This window comes from Uranotaenia lowii, chromosome 1 (assembly GCF_029784155.1).
Source record: "Uranotaenia lowii strain MFRU-FL chromosome 1, ASM2978415v1, whole genome shotgun sequence".
NCBI lineage: Eukaryota > Metazoa > Arthropoda > Insecta > Diptera > Culicidae > Uranotaenia > Uranotaenia lowii.
Genome location: NC_073691.1, coordinates 60,050,366 through 60,073,781, shown reverse-complemented (window position 1 = coordinate 60,073,781; position 23,416 = coordinate 60,050,366). Strand labels below are relative to the sequence as shown.

At 35.9% G+C, this 23,416-nt stretch overlaps 2 protein-coding genes and 3 long non-coding RNA genes across 7 annotated transcripts in view; 3 read left to right on the top strand and 2 right to left on the bottom strand.

The window, feature by feature from the left end:
* Positions 1-4,694: 4,694 nt before the first annotated feature.
* LOC129738517 (uncharacterized) lies at positions 4,695-6,703 on the top strand. Of its 2 annotated transcripts, XM_055729737.1 has the most exons (6): positions 4,695-4,979; positions 5,050-5,727; positions 5,758-5,823; positions 5,902-6,030; positions 6,093-6,347; positions 6,413-6,703. In XM_055729737.1, exons 1-6 carry the CDS (start codon positions 4,797-4,799, stop codon positions 6,491-6,493), a joined length of 1,392 nt encoding a protein of 463 aa, XP_055585712.1. In that variant the 5' UTR covers positions 4,695-4,796; the 3' UTR covers positions 6,494-6,703. The 2 variants fall into 2 exon arrangements, with proteins under 2 accessions (XP_055585712.1, XP_055585711.1); XM_055729736.1 differs by having other exon boundaries at positions 4,696-4,979; positions 5,050-5,823.
* A 2,768-nt stretch (positions 6,704-9,471) lies between these two features.
* The window catches only part of LOC129740083 (uncharacterized), a 36,026-nt gene continuing 22,081 nt past the window's right edge, over positions 9,472-23,416 (top strand). Inside the window, exon 1 of the mRNA XM_055731677.1 lies at positions 9,472-9,576. Coding sequence (XP_055587652.1) covers positions 9,547-9,576 — 30 coding nt within the window. The 5' untranslated portion in view covers positions 9,472-9,546. The remainder of the gene's footprint in view (positions 9,577-23,416) is intronic.
* LOC129740105 (uncharacterized) lies at positions 12,370-13,380 on the bottom strand. The gene is made up of 3 exons (XR_008736111.1): positions 12,874-13,380; positions 12,623-12,777; positions 12,370-12,515 (listed from the first exon to the last, which is right to left on the bottom strand). It is a non-coding gene; the product is annotated as an uncharacterized LOC129740105 (long non-coding RNA).
* Positions 18,570-19,252, top strand: LOC129740099 (uncharacterized). Its single transcript, XR_008736104.1, has 3 exons — positions 18,570-18,854; positions 18,931-19,047; positions 19,114-19,252. It is a non-coding gene; the product is annotated as an uncharacterized LOC129740099 (long non-coding RNA).
* LOC129740090 (uncharacterized) lies at positions 20,088-22,033 on the bottom strand. Of its 2 annotated transcripts, XR_008736099.1 has the most exons (5): positions 21,834-22,033; positions 21,215-21,606; positions 20,493-20,939; positions 20,300-20,416; positions 20,088-20,234 (listed from the first exon to the last, which is right to left on the bottom strand). It is a non-coding gene; the product is annotated as an uncharacterized LOC129740090 (long non-coding RNA). The 2 variants fall into 2 exon arrangements; XR_008736102.1 differs by lacking the exons at positions 21,215-21,606; positions 21,834-22,033 and adding an exon at positions 21,042-21,130.

The following is a 23,416-nucleotide window of genomic DNA, read 5'->3' as shown; positions in this document are numbered from 1 at the left end:
GATCCCAAATTAAGCTCAGAATCCCCGAAAAACGCTTCTAAAGGCCAGAAAATGCATTTTAAAGTTTTGATCCCAAATTAAGCTCAGAATCCCCGAAAAACGCTTCTAAAGGCCAGAAAATGCGTTTTAAAGTTTTGATCCCAAATTAAGCCCAGAATCCCCGAAAAACGCTTCTAAAGGCCAGAAAATGCATTTTAAAGTTTTGATCCCAAATTAAGCTCAGAATCCCCGAAAAACGCTTCTAAAGGCCAGAAAATGCGTTTTAAAGTTTTGATCCCAAATTAAGCTCAGAATCCCCGAAAAACGCTTCTAAAGGCCAGAAAATGCATTTTAAAGTTTAAATCCCAAATTAAGCTCAGAATCCCCGAAAAACGCTTCTAAAGGCCAGAAAATGCGTTTTAAAGTTTTGATCCCAAATTAAGCTCAGAATCCCCGAAAAACGCTTCTAAAGGCCAGAAAATGCATTTTAAAGTTTTGATCCCAAATTAAGCTCAGAATCCCCGAAAAACGCTTCTAAAGGCCAGAAAATGCATTTTAAAGTTTAAATCCCAAATTAAGCTCAGAATCCCCGAAAAACGCTTCTAAAGGTCAGAAAATGCGTTTTAAAGTTTTGATCCCAAATTAAGCTCAGAATCCCCGAAAAACGCTTCTAAAGGCCAGAAAATGCATTTTAAAGTTTTGATCCCAAATTAAGCTCAGAATCCCCGAAAAACGCTTCTAAAGGCCAGAAAATGCATTTTAAAGTTTAAATCCCAAATTAAGCTCAGAATCCCCGAAAAACGCTTCTAAAGGCCAGAAAATGCATTTTAAAGTTTTGATCCCAAATTAAGCTCAGAATCCCCGAAAAACGCTTCTAAAGGCCAGAAAATGCATTTTAAAGTTTAAATCCCAAATTAAGCTCAGAATCCCCGAAAAACGCTTCTAAAGGCCAGAAAATGCATTTTAAAGTTTTGATCCCAAATTAAGCTCAGAATCCCCGAAAAACGCTTCTAAAGGCCAGAAAATGCGTTTTAAAGTTTTGATCCCAAATTAAGCTCAGAATCCCCGAAAAACGCTTCTAAAGGCCAGAAAATGCGTTTTAAAGTTTTGATCCCAAATTAAGCTCAGAATCCCCGAAAAACGCTTCTAAAGGCCAGAAAATGCATTTTAAAGTTTTGATCCCAAATTAAGCTCAGAATCCCCGAAAAACGCTTCTAAAGGCCAGAAAATGCATTTTAAAGTTTTGATCCCAAATTAAGCTCAGAATCCCCGAAAAACGCTTCTAAAGGCCAGAAAATGCATTTTAAAGTTTAAATCCCAAATTAAGCTCAGAATCCCCGAAAAACGCTTCTAAAGGCCAGAAAATGCATTTTAAAGTTTTGATCCCAAATTAAGCTCAGAATCCCCGAAAAACGCTTCTAAAGGCCAGAAAATGCATTTTAAAGTTTTGATCCCAAATTAAGCTCAGAATCCCCGAAAAACGCTTCTAAAGGCCAGAAAATGCGTTTTAAAGTTTTGATCCCAAATTAAGCTCAGAATCCCCGAAAAACGCTTCTAAAGGCCAGAAAATGCATTTTAAAGTTTAAATCCCAAATTAAGCTCAGAATCCCCGAAAAACGCTTCTAAAGGCCAGAAAATGCATTTTAAAGTTTTGATCCCAAATTAAGCTCAGAATCCCCGAAAAACGCTTCTAAAGGCCAGAAAATGCATTTTAAAGTTTTGATCCCAAATTAAGCTCAGAATCCCCGAAAAACGCTTCTAAAGGCCAGAAAATGCGTTTTAAAGTTTTGATCCCAAATTAAGCTCAGAATCCCCGAAAAACGCTTCTAAAGGCCAGAAAATGCATTTTAAAGTTTAAATCCCAAATTAAGCTCAGAATCCCCGAAAAACGCTTCTAAAGGCCAGAAAATGCGTTTTAAAGTTTTGATCCCAAATTAAGCTCAGAATCCCCGAAAAACGCTTCTAAAGGCCAGAAAATGCATTTTAAAGTTTTGATCCCAAATTAAGCTCAGAATCCCCGAAAAACGCTTCTAAAGGCCAGAAAATGCATTTTAAAGTTTAAATCCCAAATTAAGCTCAGAATCCCCGAAAAACGCTTCTAAAGGTCAGAAAATGCGTTTTAAAGTTTTGATCCCAAATTAAGCTCAGAATCCCCGAAAAACGCTTCTAAAGGCCAGAAAATGCATTTTAAAGTTTTGATCCCAAATTAAGCTCAGAATCCCCGAAAAACGCTTCTAAAGGCCAGAAAATGCATTTTAAAGTTTTGATCCCAAATTAAGCTCAGAATCCCCGAAAAACGCTTCTAAAGGCCAGAAAATGCATTTTAAAGTTTAAATCCCAAATTAAGCTCAGAATCCCCGAAAAACGCTTCTAAAGGCCAGAAAATGCATTTTAAAGTTTTGATCCCAAATTAAGCTCAGAATCCCCGAAAAACGCTTCTAAAGGCCAGAAAATGCATTTTAAAGTTTAAATCCCAAATTAAGCTCAGAATCCCCGAAAAACGCTTCTAAAGGCCAGAAAATGCATTTTAAAGTTTTGATCCCAAATTAAGCTCAGAATCCCCGAAAAACGCTTCTAAAGGCCAGAAAATGCGTTTTAAAGTTTTGATCCCAAATTAAGCTCAGAATCCCCGAAAAACGCTTCTAAAGGCCAGAAAATGCGTTTTAAAGTTTTGATCCCAAATTAAGCTCAGAATCCCCGAAAAACGCTTCTAAAGGCCAGAAAATGCGTTTTAAAGTTTTGATCCCAAATTAAGCTCAGAATCCCCGAAAAACGCTTCTAAAGGCCAGAAAATGCATTTTAAAGTTTTGATCCCAAATTAAGCTCAGAATCCCCGAAAAAACGCTTCTAAAGGCCAGAAAATGCATTTTAAAGTTTTGATCCCAAATTAAGCTCAGAATCCCCGAAAAACGCTTCTAAAGGCCAGAAAATGCGTTTTAAAGTTTTGATCCCAAATTAAGCTCAGAATCCCCGAAAAACGCTTCTAAAAGCCAGAAAATGCATTTTAAAGTTTTGATCCCAAATTAAGCTCAGAATCCCCGAAAAACGCTTCTAAAGGCCAAAAAATGCATTTTAAAGTTTTGATCCCAAATTAAGCTCAGAATCCCCGAAAAACGCTTCTAAAGGCCAGAAAATGCATTTTAAAGTTTTGATCCCAAATTAAGCTCAGAATCCCCGAAAAACGCTTCAAAAGGCCAGAAAATGCGTTTTAAAGTTTTGATCCCAAATTAAGCTCAGAATCCCCGAAAAACGCTTCTAAAGGCCAAAAAATGCATTTTAAAGTTTTGATCCCAAATTAAGCTCAGAATCCCGAAAAAACGCTTCTAAAGGCCAGAAAATGCGTTTTAAAGTTTTGATCCCAAATTAAGCTCAGAATCCCCGAAAAACGCTTCTAAAGGCCAAAAAATGCATTTTAAAGTTTTGATCCCAAATTAAGCTCAGAATCCCGAAAAAACGCTTCTAAAGGCCAGAAAATGCGTTTTAAAGTTTTGATCCCAAATTAAGCTCAGAATCCCCGAAAAACGCTTCTAAAGGCCAGAAAATGCATTTTAAAGTTTTGATCCCAAATTAAGCTCAGAATCCCCGAAAAACGCCTCTAAAAACCAGAAAATGCATTTTAAAGTTTTGATCCCAAATTAAGCTCAGAATCCCGAAAAAACGCTTCTAAAGGCCAGAAAATGCGTTTTAATGTTTTAATCCCAAATTAAGCTCAGAATCCCCGAAAAACGCTTCAAAAGGCCAGAAAATGCGTTTTAAAGTTTTGATCCCAAATTAAGCTCAGAATCCCCGAAAAACGCTTCTAAAGGCCAGAAAATGCATTTTAAAGTTTTGATCCCAAATTAAGCTCAGAATCCCCGAAAAACGCTTCTAAAAGCCAGAAAATGCATTTTAAAGTTTTGATCCCAAATTAAGCTCAGAATCCCCGAAAAACGCTTCTAAAGGCCAGAAAATGCATTTTAAAGTTTTGATCCCAAATTAAGCTCAGAATCCCCGAAAAACGCTTCTAAAAGCCAGAAAATGCATTTTAAAGTTTTGATCCCAAATTAAGCTCAGAATCCCGAAAAAACGCTTCTAAAGGCCAGAAAATGCGTTTTAAAGTTTTGATCCCAAATTAAGCTCAGAATCCCCGAAAAACGCTTCTAAAGGTAAAAAAATGCATTTTAAAGTTTTGATCCCAAATTAAGCTCAGAATCCCCGAAAAACGCTTCTAAAGGCCAGAAAATGCATTTTAAAGTTTTGATCCCAAATTAAGCTCAGAATCCCCGAAAAACGCTTCTAAAGGCCAGAAAATGCGTTTTAAAGTTTTGATCCCAAATTAAGCTCAGAATCCCCGAAAAACGCTTCTAAAAGCCAGAAAATGCATTTTAAAGTTTTGATCCCAAATTAAGCTCAGAATGCCGGAAAAACGCTTCTGTTTGGTAATTCAAATTACCAAATTATGGTAACCTTTTGTTTTTTAAACTAGGATCAATCATTGCAATCGATTGCAATCATGTCAATCAAGCTTTTCTGGCTGTTCTGAAATGTCTTATGAAAATTTCATAGGGGTATCTGTGCTGACACCTAGTTGTCACAAATAGCAACTGGAGCAAAGCTTTGTCGAGAAACTTCCTTGAAAGCTTTAGGTTTGTTTCGCAAGAATTGTCCCGGCTGTTTCAAAATTGCGTCGCGGGATACAGTTTTGTGGACCCCTCGGTTGCCAGAAACCGTTGTGTTTATTTGTTGTTTGAATACCGCTTGAATCAAGTTAAGGCCGCTTTTTTTTACGAAACCGTCCATTAAGTTGTTTTTCCAGGTTTGAAAAGAGTGCAGTGGAAATGGGAACGCCGAATTCACCTAGAGATCTGCCGCAATCTGCAAGCATTGGAAATTTGTCGTTCGAAGGAAATATGGAGCAATGTCGACTGTGTCTCAGGATGCTTCCCACTGCTGAGCTCAAGGACATTTTCTACTCCGATGCCGATACCGAAAAGGACATTCATCAAGCAGTTCGTGTAAAAGTAAAATGAATGATTTAGGTTCAGATAATTCAATATGAATACATATTTTAATTTGAATACTATTTTTCAGGTCACACCAAACGACATTTCCGTAAAAATTTGTTCATGCTGTTATAATTTGATTAAACTGATCAACGACTTCCGGGATGTGTGCTGTAAAACGAGCCTGATGCTCTTGAAAAGTGTGAAAATTCCTGGCGAAGCCTTCTGGTCCGACGGTCAAAATAACGAAAGCATATCTCACTGTCGGGAGCTGGTCAAACAGTGCCAAATGGCAGTAGACGATATTTTTCAGAACCCTTCTCCTGATGCTTCCTCCGAAGAAGAAAGGCTCAACAATTCAATGCCTGAACCGGAGGTTGTTAATCCTTTGAACGAGAGTGACAGTGAGCATTTGAATTCAGCTCCCACCATTGTTAAGCAAGAACAGATAGAAGGTGAAACAACTTTCGATTTTTTGAACGTTTTAATCAAAGAGGAATGTGAGGCGAGCAGTTCGGAAGTTTACGAGAACTGTGAGGTGAGCAATGCGGACGATATCGACAACTGTGAGGTGAGCAATGCGGAAGATAACGAGAAATGTGAGGCGAGCAATGCGGAAGATAACGAGAAATGTGAGGCGAGCAATTCGGAAGATCACGAGAAACGTGAATCTTTGCCACTTCCCGAACGCTCTCGAAGAAGAAAAAGAAAGAATGATGATTCGACTAATCAGGTAAAGGCGAATCAGGAAATGACGAGTCAGGAAATGAAGAGTCAGGAAGAGACGAGTCAGGAAGAGACGAATCAGGAAATGACGGATCAGGAAATGGAAACCAAGCAGCAGAAACTTCCGAAGAAATCGGTATGATGACTATATTTTGTAACAAGCACAGCAAAATTCTATTTTAAATTTTCTAATTTTATCCAACTACTGCAAAAGACGACAGGAGATGAGGAATTCTTGAAAGTTTTCAATAAAATCCATGTTAAAGATTGCAAAATAGTGACATCTAGTCGTGGAGGATATAAGTTGGTGGAAAACGGGCACCTCTACAATCTATTAACAAAGGTAAATGATGCATTCTGCACGTTTATAACAACAATAATGAACTATCAACCATGCCTTTCCAGACTGAAACTACTTGGATTTGGGATTGTGAACGAAGAAGGATGTCAAATAAATCTGAACGATGCAGAGCAAAGGCAAAAACGATGATCCAGGGTAGAAAACCATCGCTGCAAACGCAGGGCGAACATAATCATGAACCGGATCCGGTCAAGGTGGAACTAACTAAGTTTCGCAGTGCCTTGAGGGAAAAGTCGAAAGACATTTCCGAGCAACCCGATAATATCATTCAACTGTGTGCTGCCGAAGCGCCGCCTGAGGTGAGTGATTGCAGATTTTTTTTAATTGTAAATTGACATAATTGAGTTCTGCTTTCCATTTGAAGATACGATCGACGATTTCCAAATACGCGCAGAAAAGAATCGTTCAACGCCAGCTTAAAAAAAGAATCCCGGAAAAAACATAAGTTACGTTCAGGTGGAATAAATTTTTTTTGAACCATCCAACGGATGATCACTCCTATTAAAGTGCATGGAGTTAACACGTACATATACACATGCGTATACATTTACACAAACACACGGAGAGAAGTGCGTTTACCTGTTGAATATAAGTGTTTCGTGAATAATTCTCTCGCTTCATGTACTTTCATTAACTTTGATCCGAATGACATTTGTTAATGGGTCTTTAATAAATATTAACAATAATAATGTACCCTTTTTTGATTAGTACAACAAAATTTGTACTAATGATGACCAATTCCGAGCGGATCTTTTCAGAGCATTTGTTTTAGTAGATCGTGTATGAAATTTACGTTTGATTGCGTAAAAAATAGAAAGCTATATCAATAGTGTGCGTTCATCTGGGGCTTACTCTGCGACTCGAGTGACGTGACTCACGAAATTTCACTTCTTCGTCCTGACTCCAGAAAAATGCTTCAGAAAAGAAATTTGTTGGTCGATGAGCTCTGAAGACCAATAACAGCTAATCCGAACGAAAATTTCGAGGCCAAAGTGGGCTATTTATGCCAGCAAAACGATATGAAATTTCTTAAGTCACGTCATTCGAGTAGCAGAATAAGCCCAACTGTTCCGGGCTGCCGCAGCGGGGCCGTCGGTCCACTTGACTGCATCCAGCCGGGAAAGCTACGTGTCGTACCATTTGATTCATGAAGCGCTACATTTTGTTACTGAAAGTTTATTTAAACTACAACAAAATGGTGATATCTGGACGATTTAAGTCATGACGTCACAAGGTCCCATATTTTTTGTTTTGTGTTGAATATGTAACAATTTCGAATCAATTTGTGGAAAATAAACATGCAATTAAAACAAAGATTCGAAGCTCGTTCAGATCGAAACAGATCTGAAAAGGATAAATTTTGCTTTAGGGGCCGTTCACTTATTACATAAGCACGATTTTCCAAATTTTCAACCCTCCCTCCCCCCCTGGTAAGACAAAGTAAGATTTTTCGAAACCCCCCCTCCCCCCCTAGTAAGATCTTACGTTTTTAATTCTATAAGAAATTGACACGTATTTTTAAAAACCAGCTTGAAAATATTAAAAATGTGTCATCCATGCTTCAAAGCAGAGCACTTTTTAATTCAAACTTAATAACTGCATTTGAAAAGCATAATTTATACAAAACAACAGATTAAATGTCAAGAACGATTATAGAAAAGATTAAGTTTTGAGGACATAGCATGTTCGGGGTTAAAGTAATCTTCAATCAATTACCACAATCGAAAAAAAACAATATAAAATCTTAATTCCGATTTAAAAACAAGTGAGAGATCAGGTTAGCACAAGGTACTATCATAAAAATCAAAAAAAACTTATTATATGCTACTAGAATTGGTGCAAAAATGTTTAACGACAAAAACGTTGTTAATTAAACTAAAAGCCGAGATTCACTTCAGCAATAAGCGATAACGTTTTACGATTTTTTTGGTAAATAGTTTGTAAAATTTAGAGTGGTAGTGGCTTAGTTAGTATTACTGAAAAAACTGTCTAGTAATTTAGGGTAGATATCCTAGATTTCGACAGGAACTAGTTTTCGACAAAATTTTAAGGAAAGGCTTATCTTTCTGTTTGGTGACTCAAGCTATCTATTTTCATATTTTTCTATTTTTGCTCTCCCACTTTAGTATACCTTGAATATAAAAATTCCTCTAAATAAGTTATTGAATAGTTGTAAATAAATAATTTAAAAGTAATATTCTAAATCACCTGTGAAATTCAATTCCAACGACCAAATAAGAATGATTTTTAATCACGAAAAACCCCCCTTTTATTTGATTAAAAGCAACATAAAAGGAATCAATGGAAAGGTTAAGGCTCTGAGATCAATCTTTTCGGTAATTTATTGAATATTTTTGCTAACATTTAATGAAATTTCAACTGTTTTTTGAGCTGTCGAAAACTAGCGCTGAACATTCTCCCAATAATCTATTTTTCGACACCCATCTTCTTCTGTATATTTATACTGTTTCCATGGTGTAAAAAACGCCGTGAAGTAGAGAAGCAATTACAATACGCAAATATTCATATTGCTGAGCTAACAAAGGAGGTGGAAATATGCTTGTCGAAAACTAAAACTTTTTGTGTCGAAAACTAAAATTGAATGTCGAAAACTAGATCATCGAGAGATTTTAGTAAAAGGCTAATAAAAACGTTGTTTTGAAACTTTTGATCAATAAAAAAGGTAAAGAATGAAGAAAAAAATCTGATTCATATAACCAATCACATTTGAAATGAAAAACTTTAGTCAAATAGTTTATTAACATGGTTTTTCTGACAAATCAAGCCAAAACTGTCGAAATCTAGGTATTTTACCCTATTATCTAAAAGCCCTCATATCGATTTTTAAAGACTTCTACTTGATGAAGTCATTTTCGAAATAAAATGTTTTCAAATTGTGGTGTCAGAACGCACCATTTACCTTTTTGTTTCTATAAATTTCTCAATTAAAAAGATTGTTATGGTGAAAAGTGAATAGCGACGATCTTTTGAAGTAATGTGATTCAGTGTTTCTGGTGACATGTTGGTTTGAATTGGTTCTCTATTAATTTTAGAGAGCAAGCAACTTTTTTTTTATTATTTAAAACAGATTAAAAGATTAATAACATAACATCAAAAATTACCAACAAATAGGTAGTGAGAAATAAAAATAAAACCTGAGTGTAGGAAATAGAGCCTGGAACACAAAAATAATGTGAACAACAAAAGTATTGTTAGGAATAATATTATAGCTTGTGTCGTGGACACACCCTAAGCTTGCAAAGTATGTGTCAACTGTGGTAGAGAAATAGCACGGATCAAAATTGAATCTCCCTTTTTATGAGATTTGAATATAGATTGAATGTAGTGGTGTGTTTGAAATCATATTGAAGTACACCAATACTTGTATGATGAATGAGAGTTCAATCTATTAACGAACTTTGGTGACGAAGCACGCGTTAATTTATCGGGTTAAAATTTGCATGAGTTTAAAAAAAAAAAACGTTTGAAACTACGACAATGGCGTACTCTAGGCTCCCGGAATCGTTTGTAAGTATACCATGTAAAACGGTAAATGTATTTTCATCCGTTCGGCGTTTCGAGAAGTTATTAAAAACCATTTGTGAAAGTGACGTCGGTCGAAATACTGCGACTTAATTGCGTGATTATGAAGTGACGGAAAGTGGAATACGAACTAATGTTTGCTGTTAAAAAAACTCGTATGACAGTATACGAACTGCAAATGGCTGATTGCCAAAATGCGAAGGTATTTTGTGTGACAGGACACAAAAAAAGAGAATTAATCGAAAATCGTGTGGCAGTACACGAATGACTAAGAGAATTTTTTTCTTTGTGTGGCAGTACACAAAAATAAATCAAATATGTGGCAGGACACAAATAAAAAAAACAAATTTGTGTGGCAGGACACAAATAAAAAAAAAATGTGTGGCAGGACACAAAATGAAAAAAAAATGTGTGGCAGAACACAAAAATCATAAATATCAAATTTGTGTGACAGGACGCAAATTAAAAAAAAAAATACTTTGTGTGGCAGGACACAAAGAAAAAAAAATCACTAACTTAATAAGTTTGGAAAACACAATCTAATCCGCATGTAATAAAAAAAAATTGATTGCGGATATTTAACTATAATTTGCGCGGTAGCGTACCGCAGAAAATTTCAGATAAGTGTGCCAGCACACAAATGAATATAAAACAAACGTTGAAAGAAATTAAAAAAAAATGGAAACTAGAACAGAAAGCAATGAATAAGAATCATAGGAAGTTGAAAGAAAAATTAAGAGAAGATGATAAACAAAAAGCTTTTATCGATATCGAAATTTGGAATAATGGATGTTTTTAAAAATAAATATTAAATAAGAAAAATTTAATTATTCAAAATCGCAATACAAGATACGACATGCAGGAATTCGGAAGTGGAGGAAGAAACGAAAAATTGAAAAATGAATAAAGAAGAAAAAGTTGGGATGAGAATAGAGAAGGATAAATCTGATTGAAAATTTGATGTGAAGAGAAAGTGCAAATGTTGAGTGAGAGAGTCAGAGCAAGAAATTAAATATTCAATACCATTGTGGAGAGTGGAAAATGAGACGAAGTATAATAAATTGAAAAAAAAGGAAAAAGTTTGAATATGTTAATTGTCCAGAATTTAGAAGTAGAAATTTCATCTCGATTCATTGAAATAAGCTAAAAAAACTACAAATTTCAAGAAACAAATAAATGACAAAAAAGTAATAAATAGAAATTATTGATTGGCAAATGAAAGTTGTTATAAAGGTAAAATTTATCAAAAAAAGGAATGAGATAGGGAAGAAGAAAATGGAACTAATTGACTTAAATGAGGATAAGCGATACATAAAGCGTAAAAAAATAGAACGGAAAAAAACAGGAAAGAAATTGAATTGAGAAAATAATTAAAATTAGAAAATTGAAAAATGTTTTTTGAAAAAAATTGAATTTTAAATTTAGAATCCGAATACTGTTTTCTCAAATAAAAAGGTTCAATAAATAAAACGAAGACATCAAGAGTAAAACTATAAATTATTGAAAGAAAATTTTAAAGGAGAACGAAATGTAATGTTTCAAAATTTGACGGTAAAGCGAATGAGATATTGAAGAAGAAATTTGAATTTAATTTAGATAAATTGCGACAAGAGCTACGAAGAGTATATAAATTAGGGGGAGTTAAAACTTTAAATTATAATGGAATTAAAAATTAATCAAAGCAGAGTGAATTAGAGAAAATAATAGAACATTAAAAAAAAAAGAATATGTACATTGGAAAAAAAATTAAATGAGAGTTAAGTACGAAAAATTTAAACTCAATTCATGAAAATTGGTATAAGCAAAAAGAAGACTAAAGAGATGGAAGTGAGAATTGAGCAAGTAGCTAAAAACAAAACACGATTGTAGAAAGCGAGATATGAATAATGATTGTAAAAAATGTCTGATGATGAGATAAACGAGAAATAAAGAACAAAATTGTGATTCTCATTAGAGAAGTATAAAATTCAATCTATAAGTGAAAAGAACGTAACATTTTCCAAATGCAAAATAAGACGAAACACTGCGAATGAGAGTAACGAACGAAAACAGAAATTCAACTGACAAAACTGCGATAAGGTATAAAAAAAAAGAAAGTGCAGAAGACTATTAAGTTTAAAAATAATCAAACAATGTTCCAAAATTAACGAGATTTCATGGAATCAGGTGGAAGAAATACTGTGATTCAAATATTTGGTTTTTTTAACATTGTGAACTGGATTGTGTACGAAAACATCGTTAGATAAACTTCTACAGACTGTTTCTTGATACATTTACGAAGTGTAGAAAGTTTTAAATCAGAGTAGAGAAGTAGGCGAATGTAGGGAATAGAGCCTGGAACACAAAAATAATGTGAACAACAAAAGTATTGTTAGGAATAATATTATAGCTTGTGTCGTGGACACACCCTAAGCTTGCAAAGTACACACAAAAAAAAAGCATAGTAAAATTACTAGATCCGTGGTTTAAATGAACAACACGCAACCATATTTTTGAGTCAATAATGTTTTGTTCTTGAAATCACTACGAGCATAGTAATTTTACTATGCGTTGATTTTTGCTGCGCATAGTGATTTCGACCGCATTTGTAGTAGAACTGTTAATGCCAGAATGAGTTTTTTTAATACGCCCATTGTAAAATTGCAATATATCATTAAGAAAAATAATATCCATTTATAATCAAATCCGTACCGTATCATGATGCAAACTACCATGGTATGGTGATCTTTCAGAAAATTAGAATCATCATATTTTATGATATTTTGGAAGGCCTCAAAATAATATTCATTTTATTTCCATTTAAATTTTTATTTATTCAATAGCTTATTTTCACTTAATTCACCGACGCAACATCCACGGTCGGAGAACACGTAAAAAAGTAAATTTTCATAATAACCGCTTCACAGATAATTAACGCTTAGCGTCTGAAATGAAAATGAAAAGACGGGAAAAATTAACTATAGGAAATAGAAAAACTGTTTGCTAATTCAATAAGCAGTAGATGAATCAGAAACAACACAATTTCACTCACCGAAAGACTGCATTCCTCGGCCCGGTAGATGTAAAGATACTGCTGCGCTAACAGTTCGCCAGTTCAGCACCTTCGTTCCTGAAATCCTCCGGCGTTGGCCTCTCAGGGAGGTCCCCACGGTTCGGGAACTCAAGAACAGCATTCGCAACTAAACACTAAAAAAATGAGAAAAAAAGTAAATCTTACTTCATATTTTTGGTTTGCTTATCCAATAAGCAGCTGGTTAAAGAAAATAACACAAACTCACTCACCTGAAAAAACGTATTTCTCGACCTGACTGATCTGCTGTTCGGTTCCGGGTGCGTCGGTTCAATGCCTCGTTGAGGCCCTGTCCGGCATCAGTGTTGTCAGGTGCCCCAGGTGAACACCGGAAATCGATCAGCGCACTTCAATTTATTCGCGCCAGCAATTCATCGATTCAACGTACCCAGGGGAAACTTTTTTTTTCATTCAGGTACCGGAATTTCAACCGACTGACGACAACTAAACCAAACACTCAAACGCAACCGCATAGTAGAATTACTAGATCAGAGCATAAAATGAACATGATTATCGAAATTACTATGCGGATGCGAGTTTTAAGAAAAACAATGATGAAATTACCATGTGTTTAGTATTTCCGACCACACTTAGGACGATGTGTCAAAATTATCATGCGCATAGTAATTGCAAGAACACGAATTGTGCAGTGTGAAAACATCATGCGCATGGTAATTTAGACATGAGGAAACTACAATGACCTGTCAAAGTGCGCATAGTAAAAATACTATGTCGTAGTATTATCGCCAAGATTTTTGGTAGAAAATACTAAATCATGGTTAAAAATACTAAATGATGGATATAGTAAAATTATCATGACAACGTATTTGAAAAACCCATGCAATTTTTATCCGTATATGTGTCAACTGTGATAGAGAAATAGCACACGGAAAATAAAAAAAAGGTAAAATTTACCTTTTTGCGAGGTGAATTTTTTCCACCCCTCTTTCGAGGTAAATTTTACCTTTTTTTCATTCACCTAGCAAAAAGGTAAATTTTACCTTTTTTCAATTTACCTAGCAAAAAGGTAAATTTTACCTTTTTCGCATTCACCTAGCAAAATAGTAAATAATACGGTTTTCCCATTTACTGATTTAAAAGGTAAATGCTGGTTGGTTTGATTGTTTTCTTCAATAAGAATTAAAAAAAATACAAAATTCTTTCAAAAATGATATTTATTGGAGATAATTAGGGACTGGTAATTCGGCTTCGCGTTCTTCTGAGCCGCTATGGCCGCTGAATCCACCTGCGTTGCGTACATTCATGGCCTCCTCCGTTCTACTAATCCGGTCAGGTTCGGCTTTTCCGGCTGGAAGATGACGTGGAATACACCTCAAAGCTCTATGGGCCGATCTGAAACAAAATCAATAGTATTATGACGAGAACCAGCACAACTAAATGATATTTAAGAACACTTACCATTCTATTCCGATTTTCACATATTAGACACAAAGCAAAACTTGTTCCTAGAATGACAAAATAGCTTAACCTCAATGAACGGGTTCGGCGAATAGTTACTTTTTTTTTAGAAGAATTGTACCGTTTTGTTTGGCTCAATCCAGGTCAATTACACCTCGCTACGAGGTAAGTTTTACCTTATTTGGATTTACCTTTTTTTCTAGGTGAATTATACTTTTTTATCGAGCTCAATTCACCTCGCTACGAGGTAAGATTTACCTTTTTTGGATTCACCTTTTTTCTCGGTGAATTGTACCTTTTTTCAAACCTCGATTCAGGTAAATTTTACCTCACTGTGAGGTGAGTTTCACCTCGAAGAGGTAGAAGTTACCTTTTTGGCTTTCACGAGCGTTCACCTTTGCTAACTCGGTAAATTTTACCTTTTTATTATTTTTCGTGCACGGATCAAAATTGAATCTCCCTTTTTATGAGATTTGAATATAGATTGAATGTTTAGTGGTGTGTTTGAAATCATATTGAAGTACACCAATACTTGTATGATGAATGAGAGTTCAATCTATTAACGAACTTTGGTGACGAAGCACGCGTTAATTTATCGGGTTAAAATTTGCATGAGTTTAAAAAAAAAACGTTTGAAACTACGACACTGAGTAATATGGTTTCATATGGCTGTGACGAATTCTCAATGTAACATTTCTTACGTAAGATTTTTGGAAACCCCCCCTACCCCCCTAGTAAGAGATCGACCCCCCTACCCCCCCTATGTGCTTACGTAATTAGTGAACGGCCCCTTACCAGGGAAATTCAAGAAATTCTAGTTTGTGACCATTCAAATATTACGTATTTGCTAAAAATTTCGTGACGAATGGGTTAATTGCGTACACACAAAACTTTCGAGGCCGGAATTTAGCAAAATTTTGCTCAAATTTGACCAGCTAGAAATTTAGCAATCAAATTAGCAATTTTTTTAAACTAAAATTTTAGCAAACTTGAGAAAAAGTTAGCCGCCGCATTTTTTACTCAATTTTTTAGCAAAAACCGGTGGAAAAGATCGCGGGGGTATTAAAATACCAAAACCAAAATTTCATTTGAAATTCATGGGGAACATCGGATTGTAAAAACAGAACACATACATTCTTTCACTTAATTTATTTGATTTTTTTTCATTTTTCAAGTCACTTAAAATTTAGCCCGTAAAAACAGATCTCAATCATCTGTTCGTTCCAAGGAGGCTTCGAATGCTGGGGTGTTGAATTCCACTGCTGGCTCTTTTTCTTCTTGGGGCCTGGTGAAAAAAAACAAAGAATTTACACATTAGAAGCCGAATTTTTCGATAGTTAAATCGGTTCTTACCATTGCGCTCCCAGAATTGTTTTGGCATCCTTTCCGTTGTCCTTTTATAGTCATCACCGTGTCCACAAATACCGCCAGAATCAAATTGTAAATCGCACTGATTTGCACGCGCCGACTTGTTTATTTTTTTCTTAGTCGGCGGCTGCTGTCTGAACAAAGCGGCTAGGTAGTATTGATTTTTACTAAAAACAAGCAAATTTAGCTTTTTGCTAACTCAAACGTAAAAAAATATTTTTGCTAACGGAAAGTAACAGCGAATTTTTGCTAAGTGGAGCCTCGAAAGTTTTGTGTGTACACACAAAACTTTCGAGGCTCCACTTAGCAAAAATTCGCTGTTACTTTCCGTTAGCAAAAATATTTTTTTACGTTTGAGTTAGCAAAAAGCTAAATTTGCTTGTTTTTAGTAAAAATCAATACTACCTAGCCGCTTTGTTCAGACAGCAGCCGCCGACTAAGAAAAAAATAAACAAGTCGGCGCGTGCAAATCAGTGCGATTTACAATTTGATTCTGGCGGTATTTGTGGACACGGTGATGACTATAAAAGGACAACGGAAAGGATGCCAAAACAATTCTGGGAGCGCAATGGTAAGAACCGATTTAACTATCGAAAAATTCGGCTTCTAATGTGTAAATTCTTTGTTTTTTTTCACCAGGCCCCAAGAAGAAAAAGAGCCAGCAGTGGAATTCAACACCCCAGCATTCGAAGCCTCCTTGGAACGAACAGATGATTGAGATCTGTTTTTACGGGCTAAATTTTAAGTGACTTGAAAAATGAAAAAAAATCAAATAAATTAAGTGAAAGAATGTATGTGTTCTGTTTTTACAATCCGATGTTCCCCATGAATTTCAAATGAAATTTTGGTTTTGGTATTTTAATACCCCCGCGATCTTTTCCACCGGTTTTTGCTAAAAAATTGAGTAAAAAATGCGGCGGCTAACTTTTTCTCAAGTTTGCTAAAATTTTAGTTTAAAAAAATTGCTAATTTGATTGCTAAATTTCTAGCTGGTCAAATTTGAGCAAAATTTTGCTAAATTCCGGCCTCGAAAGTTTTGTGTGTAGGGAATTAAAATTGCGTTACACACAAAACTTTCGAGGCCGGAATTTAGCAAAATTTTGCTCAAATTTGACCAGCTAGAAATTTAGCAAACGATTTAGCAATTTTTTTCTACTACAATTTTAGCAAAAGAGAGAAAAAGTTAGCCGCCGGAATGTTTTACCGAAATTTTAGCAAAAACCGGCGGAAAAGACCGCGGGGGATTAGGAATATTGATTTTTTTTATTTTTTCTATGGAAATTCTGGAGGGAATATGAAAAAGTCAACACAGATTATTTCACTTCATTTATTTTAAAAAAATGCAAGTCACTTAACTAACTAACTAATTTGTCCACTTGATCTTTAGAATTGGTCTTTCACCCGGGTGAAAATGGTTCCTTTTTGTCGATCATCCTGCAATGATGGTCGGCAGGAACAACCTGGCGAAAAACAAATAATTTCGCATATTAAAAGCCGGATTTTCTCATGGTTGAATCGAATCCTACACACTAAGATTGCAATTATTCCGCTCGGGATACTGATTCTCCGAATCACAGAAAAATGGCTAAATTTACACGAAATTCGAACGAAACCCCACCCGAATCTCGTGACACTTTATTTTTCCTGTAATAAAGGCTGACATTTCGACAAGTGCACAGAAGCTCGGACTTACCCCGTGAATTCAAAACAGTGTTCTCCTGAATCACGGTAGAAACATTTCTTGTTAGATTATCTTTCTCTTTCTATCCTGCATAAAAACCAACAACGTATTTTTTTCTCTTTTCACCATGTGAATAAAAATTAAAAACCGCGAAACAGGAACTTTTGAGGTTATCGTTGATTTTTGCTGCTTTGCTGCGGCCCATTCGCGCGGAGTTGAAGGTATTTATTTAGATTAAAATAGATTTATTTTGCCTGGTAAAATTCCAGTTGCGGCCTTTGTGGCGGATTATTATCAGAACCAGGTTCCAGTGATCTTTGCATCGATAGAGAATCGTGAACTAGACTCTACGGCTGGTTAATTAATTCGTGTCGAAGATTCTCTCACCCCGGTTTGGAAGCCAATTCGATTCGAATCAAATCGCTGACATGACCCCGGAGCGCAAGGACAGCAGGTTCGCAGGGCGTATTGGTAAGTTCCGCTACCATCCAGCGGTTTTAAAACTTGAGTAACAATCGTGTTTTTTTTATTTACAGAAGTGCTGGCCCGTCGAAGTCAAAGTGTGATAGTGAGAATGTGTCGACCGAAGTGAAATTCAAAATAAAAAGCTTAAAACATCTGCAAATAAATTCGAGTATTCCAACTACAATTGTGTTCTATCTTTTTTAAAAAGTGCAAGAATAATTCATATTCATAGGATAGGAAAGCAAAATTTACTTCAAATCACAGGAGAAACCCTGTACGAGCGTACATAAAAATTTCAAATTTACCTGCAAATTACAGGAGAACATCGATTGAACCTTACAGATGAGTTTGACATTTGTTTTCCTGAGCTGTTTTGCTGTCCTGAAATCGTCCTGTAATTTCAGCTGTTGAAAATACAGGACAAAATCGTTCCGACCACAGGCGAATAGATTAAGTGTGTACCTATTCGCTTCCGATGTTTTATCCAACTTCCGTCGGCCACTTGGCCATCACACCTTGGCACCACTAGCAGTGAACTCGATTCCGTAACCGCATTACTGTTCATTCATTGGTAAGTTCCTAGAAAAAAACAGAATTTCCTGCTTCAAAAATCGATCTTCAATTCAATCTGTTCGTGTCATGACCGGTTCTTTACCTGTACGCTTCCGGTGTTAGTCTGGCTACCATTTCGTCACTGACTTATCAGCCCCGGCTCCACAGGTTCCGCCAATCGTACTGATTCACGTTGATTTATTTTTCTTTCTCTCGTAGCCGGCGGCTGCTATCCGAACAAAGCGGCTAGCTAGTTGACTTTTTTACTAAATTCAAGCAAAATAAGCATTTTGCTATCGCGTTAGTAAAACAACCCTTATTGCTAATCGAAAGTAACGCAGTATTTTTGCTAAGTGGAGGCTCGAAAATTTTGTGTGTACGTAATATTTGAACGGACCCTTATTGTTACCAGGGTCAGGAAAGCACGATTCCTGCACACAAAATTTTCGAGCCTCCACTTAGCAAAAATACTGCGTTACTTTCGATTAGCAATAAGGGTTGTTTTACTAACGCGATAGCAAAATGCTTATTTTGCTTGAATTTAGTAAAAAAGTCAACTAGCTAGCCGCTTTGTTCGGATAGCAGCCGCCGGCTACGAGAGAAAGAAAAATAAATCAACGTGAATCAGTACGATTGGCGGAACCTGTGGAGCCGGGGCTGATAAGTCAGTGACGAAATGGTAGCCAGACTAACACCGGAAGCGTACAGGTAAAGAACCGGTCATGACACGAACAGATTGAATTGAAGATCGATTTTTGAAGCAGGAAATTCTGTTTTTTTCTAGGAACTTACCAATGAATGAACAGTAATGCGGTTACGGAATCGAGTTCACTGCTAGTGGTGCCAAGGTGTGATGGCCAAGTGGCCGACGGAAGTTGGATAAAACATCGGAAGCGAATAGGTAGGATTCGATTCAACCATGAGAAAATCCGGCTTTTAATATGCGAAATTATTTGTTTTTCGCCAGGTTGTTCCTGCCGACCATCATTGCAGGATGATCGACAAAAAGGAACCATTTTCACCCGGGTGAAAGACCAATTCTAAAGATCAAGTGGACAAATTAGTTAGTTAGTTAAGTGACTTGCATTTTTTTAAAATAAATGAAGTGAAATAATCTGTGTTGACTTTTTCATATTCCCTCCAGAATTTCCATAGAAAAAATAAAAAAAATCAATATTCCTAATCCCCCGCGGTCTTTTCCGCCGGTTTTTGCTAAAATTTCGGTAAAACATTCCGGCGGCTAACTTTTTCTCTCTTTTGCTAAAATTGTAGTAGAAAAAAATTGCTAAATCGTTTGCTAAATTTCTAGCTGGTCAAATTTGAGCAAAATTTTGCTAAATTCCGGCCTCGAAAGTTTTGTGTGTACACACAAAATTTTCGAGGCCGGAATTTAGCAAAATTTTGCTCAAATTTGACCAGCTAAAAACTTAGCAATCAATTTAGCATTTTTTTTTTACTAAAATTTTAGTAAAATAGTGAAAAGTGTCCATACTAATTTTTTACTAATTTTTCAGTAAATAAAATTATTGTTTGCTAAAATTTAAGCAAAAAGTATTTCCTCAAAATTACTAGAATTTTAGTAAATTTCGAATTTCAAAGACACCGTTTTGTTTTCTTATTGTTTTTTTATTGGTTATCATCAACAACAGCAATGACATTATCATTTTCTATTTTTCACACAATCAGCTCTGCACACAAAACTTTCGAGGCCGGAATTTAGCAAAATTTTGCTCAAATTTGACCAGCTAGAAATTTAGCAAACGATTTAGCAATTTTTTTCTACTACAATTTTAGCAAAAGAGAGAAAAAGTTAGCCGCCGGAATGTTTTACCGAAATTTTAGCAAAAACCGGCGGAAAAGACCGCGGGGGATTAGGAATATTGATTTTTTTTTATTTTTTCTATGGAAATTCTGGAGGGAATATGAAAAAGTCAACACAGATTATTTCACTTCATTTATTTAAAAAAAATGCAAGTCACTTAACTAACTAACTAATTTGTCCACTTGATCTTTAGAATTGGTCTTTCACCCGGGTGAAAATGGTTCCTTTTTGTCGATCATCCTGCAATGATGGCCGGCAGGAACAACCTGGCGAAAACAAATAATTTCGCATATTAAAAGCCGGATTTTCTCATGGTCGAATCGAATCCTACCTATTCGCTTCCGATGTTTTATCCACCTTCCGTCGGCCACTTGGCCATCACACCTTGGCACCACTAGCAGTGAACCCGATTCCGTAACCGCATTACTGTTCATTCATTGGTAAGTTCCTAGAAAAAAACAGAATTTCCTGCTTCAAAAATCGATCTTCAATTCAATCTGTTCGTGTCATGACCGGTTCTTTACCTGTACGCTTCCGGTGTTAGTCTGGCTACCATTTCGTCACTGACTTATCAGCCCCGCCTCCACAGGTTCCGCCAATCGTACTGATTCACGTTGATTTATTTTTCTTTCTCTCGTAGCCGGCGGCTGCTATCCGAACAAAGCGGCTAGCTAGTTGACTTTTTTACTAAATTCAAGCAAAATAAGCATTTTGCTATCGCGTTAGTAAAACAACCCTTATTGCTAATCGAAAGTAACGCAGTATTTTTGCTAAGTGGAGGCTCGAAAATTTTGTGTGTGCTGATCAAAATTTGAAGTACTCGATCCCGACGTATGAGCGTATAACGTGATTGAACTTCGCAGTCCAGCTGGCTGCGGGTATTAATGACCTCTAATGGCACTGTGGGTCCGCAATCGTGAGACTTACTTTAGAAGTAGGAAAATTAATCATCTATTGCGTTTCAAGTTCACCTGAAAAAGAAAAACAATGTTGAAATGAAATTGATTGATAGACTGAAAATGTTATCAAGATTTCGGAAGAGGAAAAAAATCTATTGAATTTTTCATTGTCACCATTCTACAATATTTCAAAGGGATTCTTAAAATGAAGGTCATTGCTAAAATGTTTTAATAACGACGATTCTTAGTCTACATTTGAATCATCCATTTGTAAATCGAGAATATGAAATAAAAATTGACAATGAACGGGTGTATCTAAGCAAAATAAATATTAAACACAAACCTACCGTCGTCTGTTTATCGCATAATTAACTCCCGCTGCTGCTGAATTGAACATCAGCTGAGCGACTTTCTTCGATGCATTTCCATTTATTACGTTTGTAGGCTGTTGGCGAGGCTTTACACCTTCGACGATGGCAGAGGTAGGTTATTAAATTTACTGGAAAAGCAAGGAGTTTAATTGATATTTTTTAACTTGAAATCATTTGTGGTGAGCAATTCGGCTAGATTTTTTCGTGGCTTGTACCCGGGTCCGGTCGATAACCAATGAATTTTACTCAGGACCATTGAATGATTTGGGCTCATTATGTTTTCATATGAATTTACGTTTGGATTGAATTTGATTGAATATTTCATCAGTCCAACGGTATAGATTTGGTAACGGTTTCGGATCGACTGCCTATAGAAAGAAAAACTGTTGATAAAGATTCAAATTTTTTAAAAAAAAGTTTCAAATTAAGTAACAAAGTTGTTGTTGTATGTTTGTTCAGAGAGGGTTTGATAACAATGAGGTTCCATGAAAAATTAGTATCGAACAATGAATAAGTATTTAGTAACTTAAGTCAAAAATACAAAAAGAAAAAAATGGAAAATTTGAATAGTAAAATTCAGTTTTGAAATTCTCACCTGTCCGAAACTTTGACCTCCAGCCAATTTGAAGCCTGGTGTTGAATAGAATGAACGTCCATACCTATCCCATCGAGGCATTTGTTCTTGCGGCTGGTGTAGATTTTCAGGTGGACCGCACATCCTAGTGAACCTACATATAAGAGAAGCGACATCTGATCCCTCTTAAAATCAAATATGTGGCCACATCGCCGAAAGCATGGACAAAAAAATCCTCAGCACTGTTTTGTGGCTCAATGTTCAAGCCCTAAAGTGAACGCTCTGTAAATCCAACAAAACAATTTTAAATTTGAAGCCAAATGGATCGCGATAAACGATATAAAAGACTTGAATTTTGTTGACAATCACATAGTTTTCTAACCAGGAACACGAAGCACCAGAGCAGTGAAAAAAATTGCTTCTATGACGAGCTTTATAATTATTTGCTTGAACTACAAAAGTAATAACAATACTCTCGTTGGTTGAGCTTTCAATAAGAAAGTTGAAAGCTCAACGACAAAAGCTCGGATCGATTGGAATCGATTTTGACAGTTCTTTTGAATCGATTGGAATTTTGTGTTTCAGACGTCGCTTCTCTTACATGTAGGTTCTCTAGCACATCCGGTCAATTCATAAAATTTTTAAACCTTAAATAACAAGGTTCTTCCAAATTTTAATTCAATCGCGCGGAACCGTAACCACACCATTACGAAACATACAAAATCTTCCGAGGGAAACACCGTTTTTTGTTATACTGTTCACCGTCTGAACCAACATCAACGTCAAGTAGAAATTCATTAATCCGGCTGACGGAGAGGATGCAATCAGAAGGACGACAGCTCTGGTTGAAGGCAGTTTTTTTCAGCTCTCGAGAACAAAGAGATCTGAACAATTTCAAACACTTCGAACCGGTCGTCCAAAGCAAGCGGAAATTGTCCTTAGGTATCCGTTAAAAATCCCGAAAAGTTTGTCACAGCTACTGTTGTTGGCCCTTGTTGGCAATCTTTTACCAAACCGCTGCACCAATTTTATTTGTTGAGAAACTGCAAGATCTGAAATAAACAACAAATTAGTGATCTGTTACGATCAGAAACCATTTTATTTCTTTTTAAATTATTTACTTACCGGCCAAATTCGGAAAAAGCGCACAATAATAATTTTCCACTTTTCGTTTTGAACCCGAAAACACAAAATACAAGCACACACTCATCTGGCGCAACCCCTTATAGTGTAGTTTTGACCCGTTATCGGAAAAGACTGGGTTAACTCCTTTTTCATGTAAAGTCCTTGTACCCCTTATAGTGTACACAGCATGTACGTCAAAGCAGAGGTGAAAATTAGTAATGTAAGCATGTAAAATCTACACATTATTTTGGAAGCCCGCTCTGCGATGTCAGCCCTTTGATGTTAGCCCTTAAAATGTCAGAAGTATGGAAAGAAAATAATAAAAACAAATCAGTTAGTTTTGAATTTCTGTATTCGGCAAGAAATCATTTTCATGCTCCTGTTATAGAATAGGAAAATATTCAATCAACTCAATCTATTGAACTGATCTTTCAGCATTAACCGATTCATTGAATCGTCGAACGAGATCGGTTACGGCA

Coding starts and splice junctions, on each gene's coding strand:
- LOC129738517 (XM_055729736.1), top strand. CDS start 4,797: ATGGGAACGCCGAATTCACCTAGAGATCTGCCGCAATCTGCAAGCATT. Junction 4,980..5,049: donor ATCAAGCAGTTCGTGTAAAA/GTAAAATGAATG, acceptor ACTATTTTTCAG/GTCACACCAAACGACATTTC. Junction 6,348..6,412: donor CTGCCGAAGCGCCGCCTGAG/GTGAGTGATTGC, acceptor TTCCATTTGAAG/ATACGATCGACGATTTCCAA.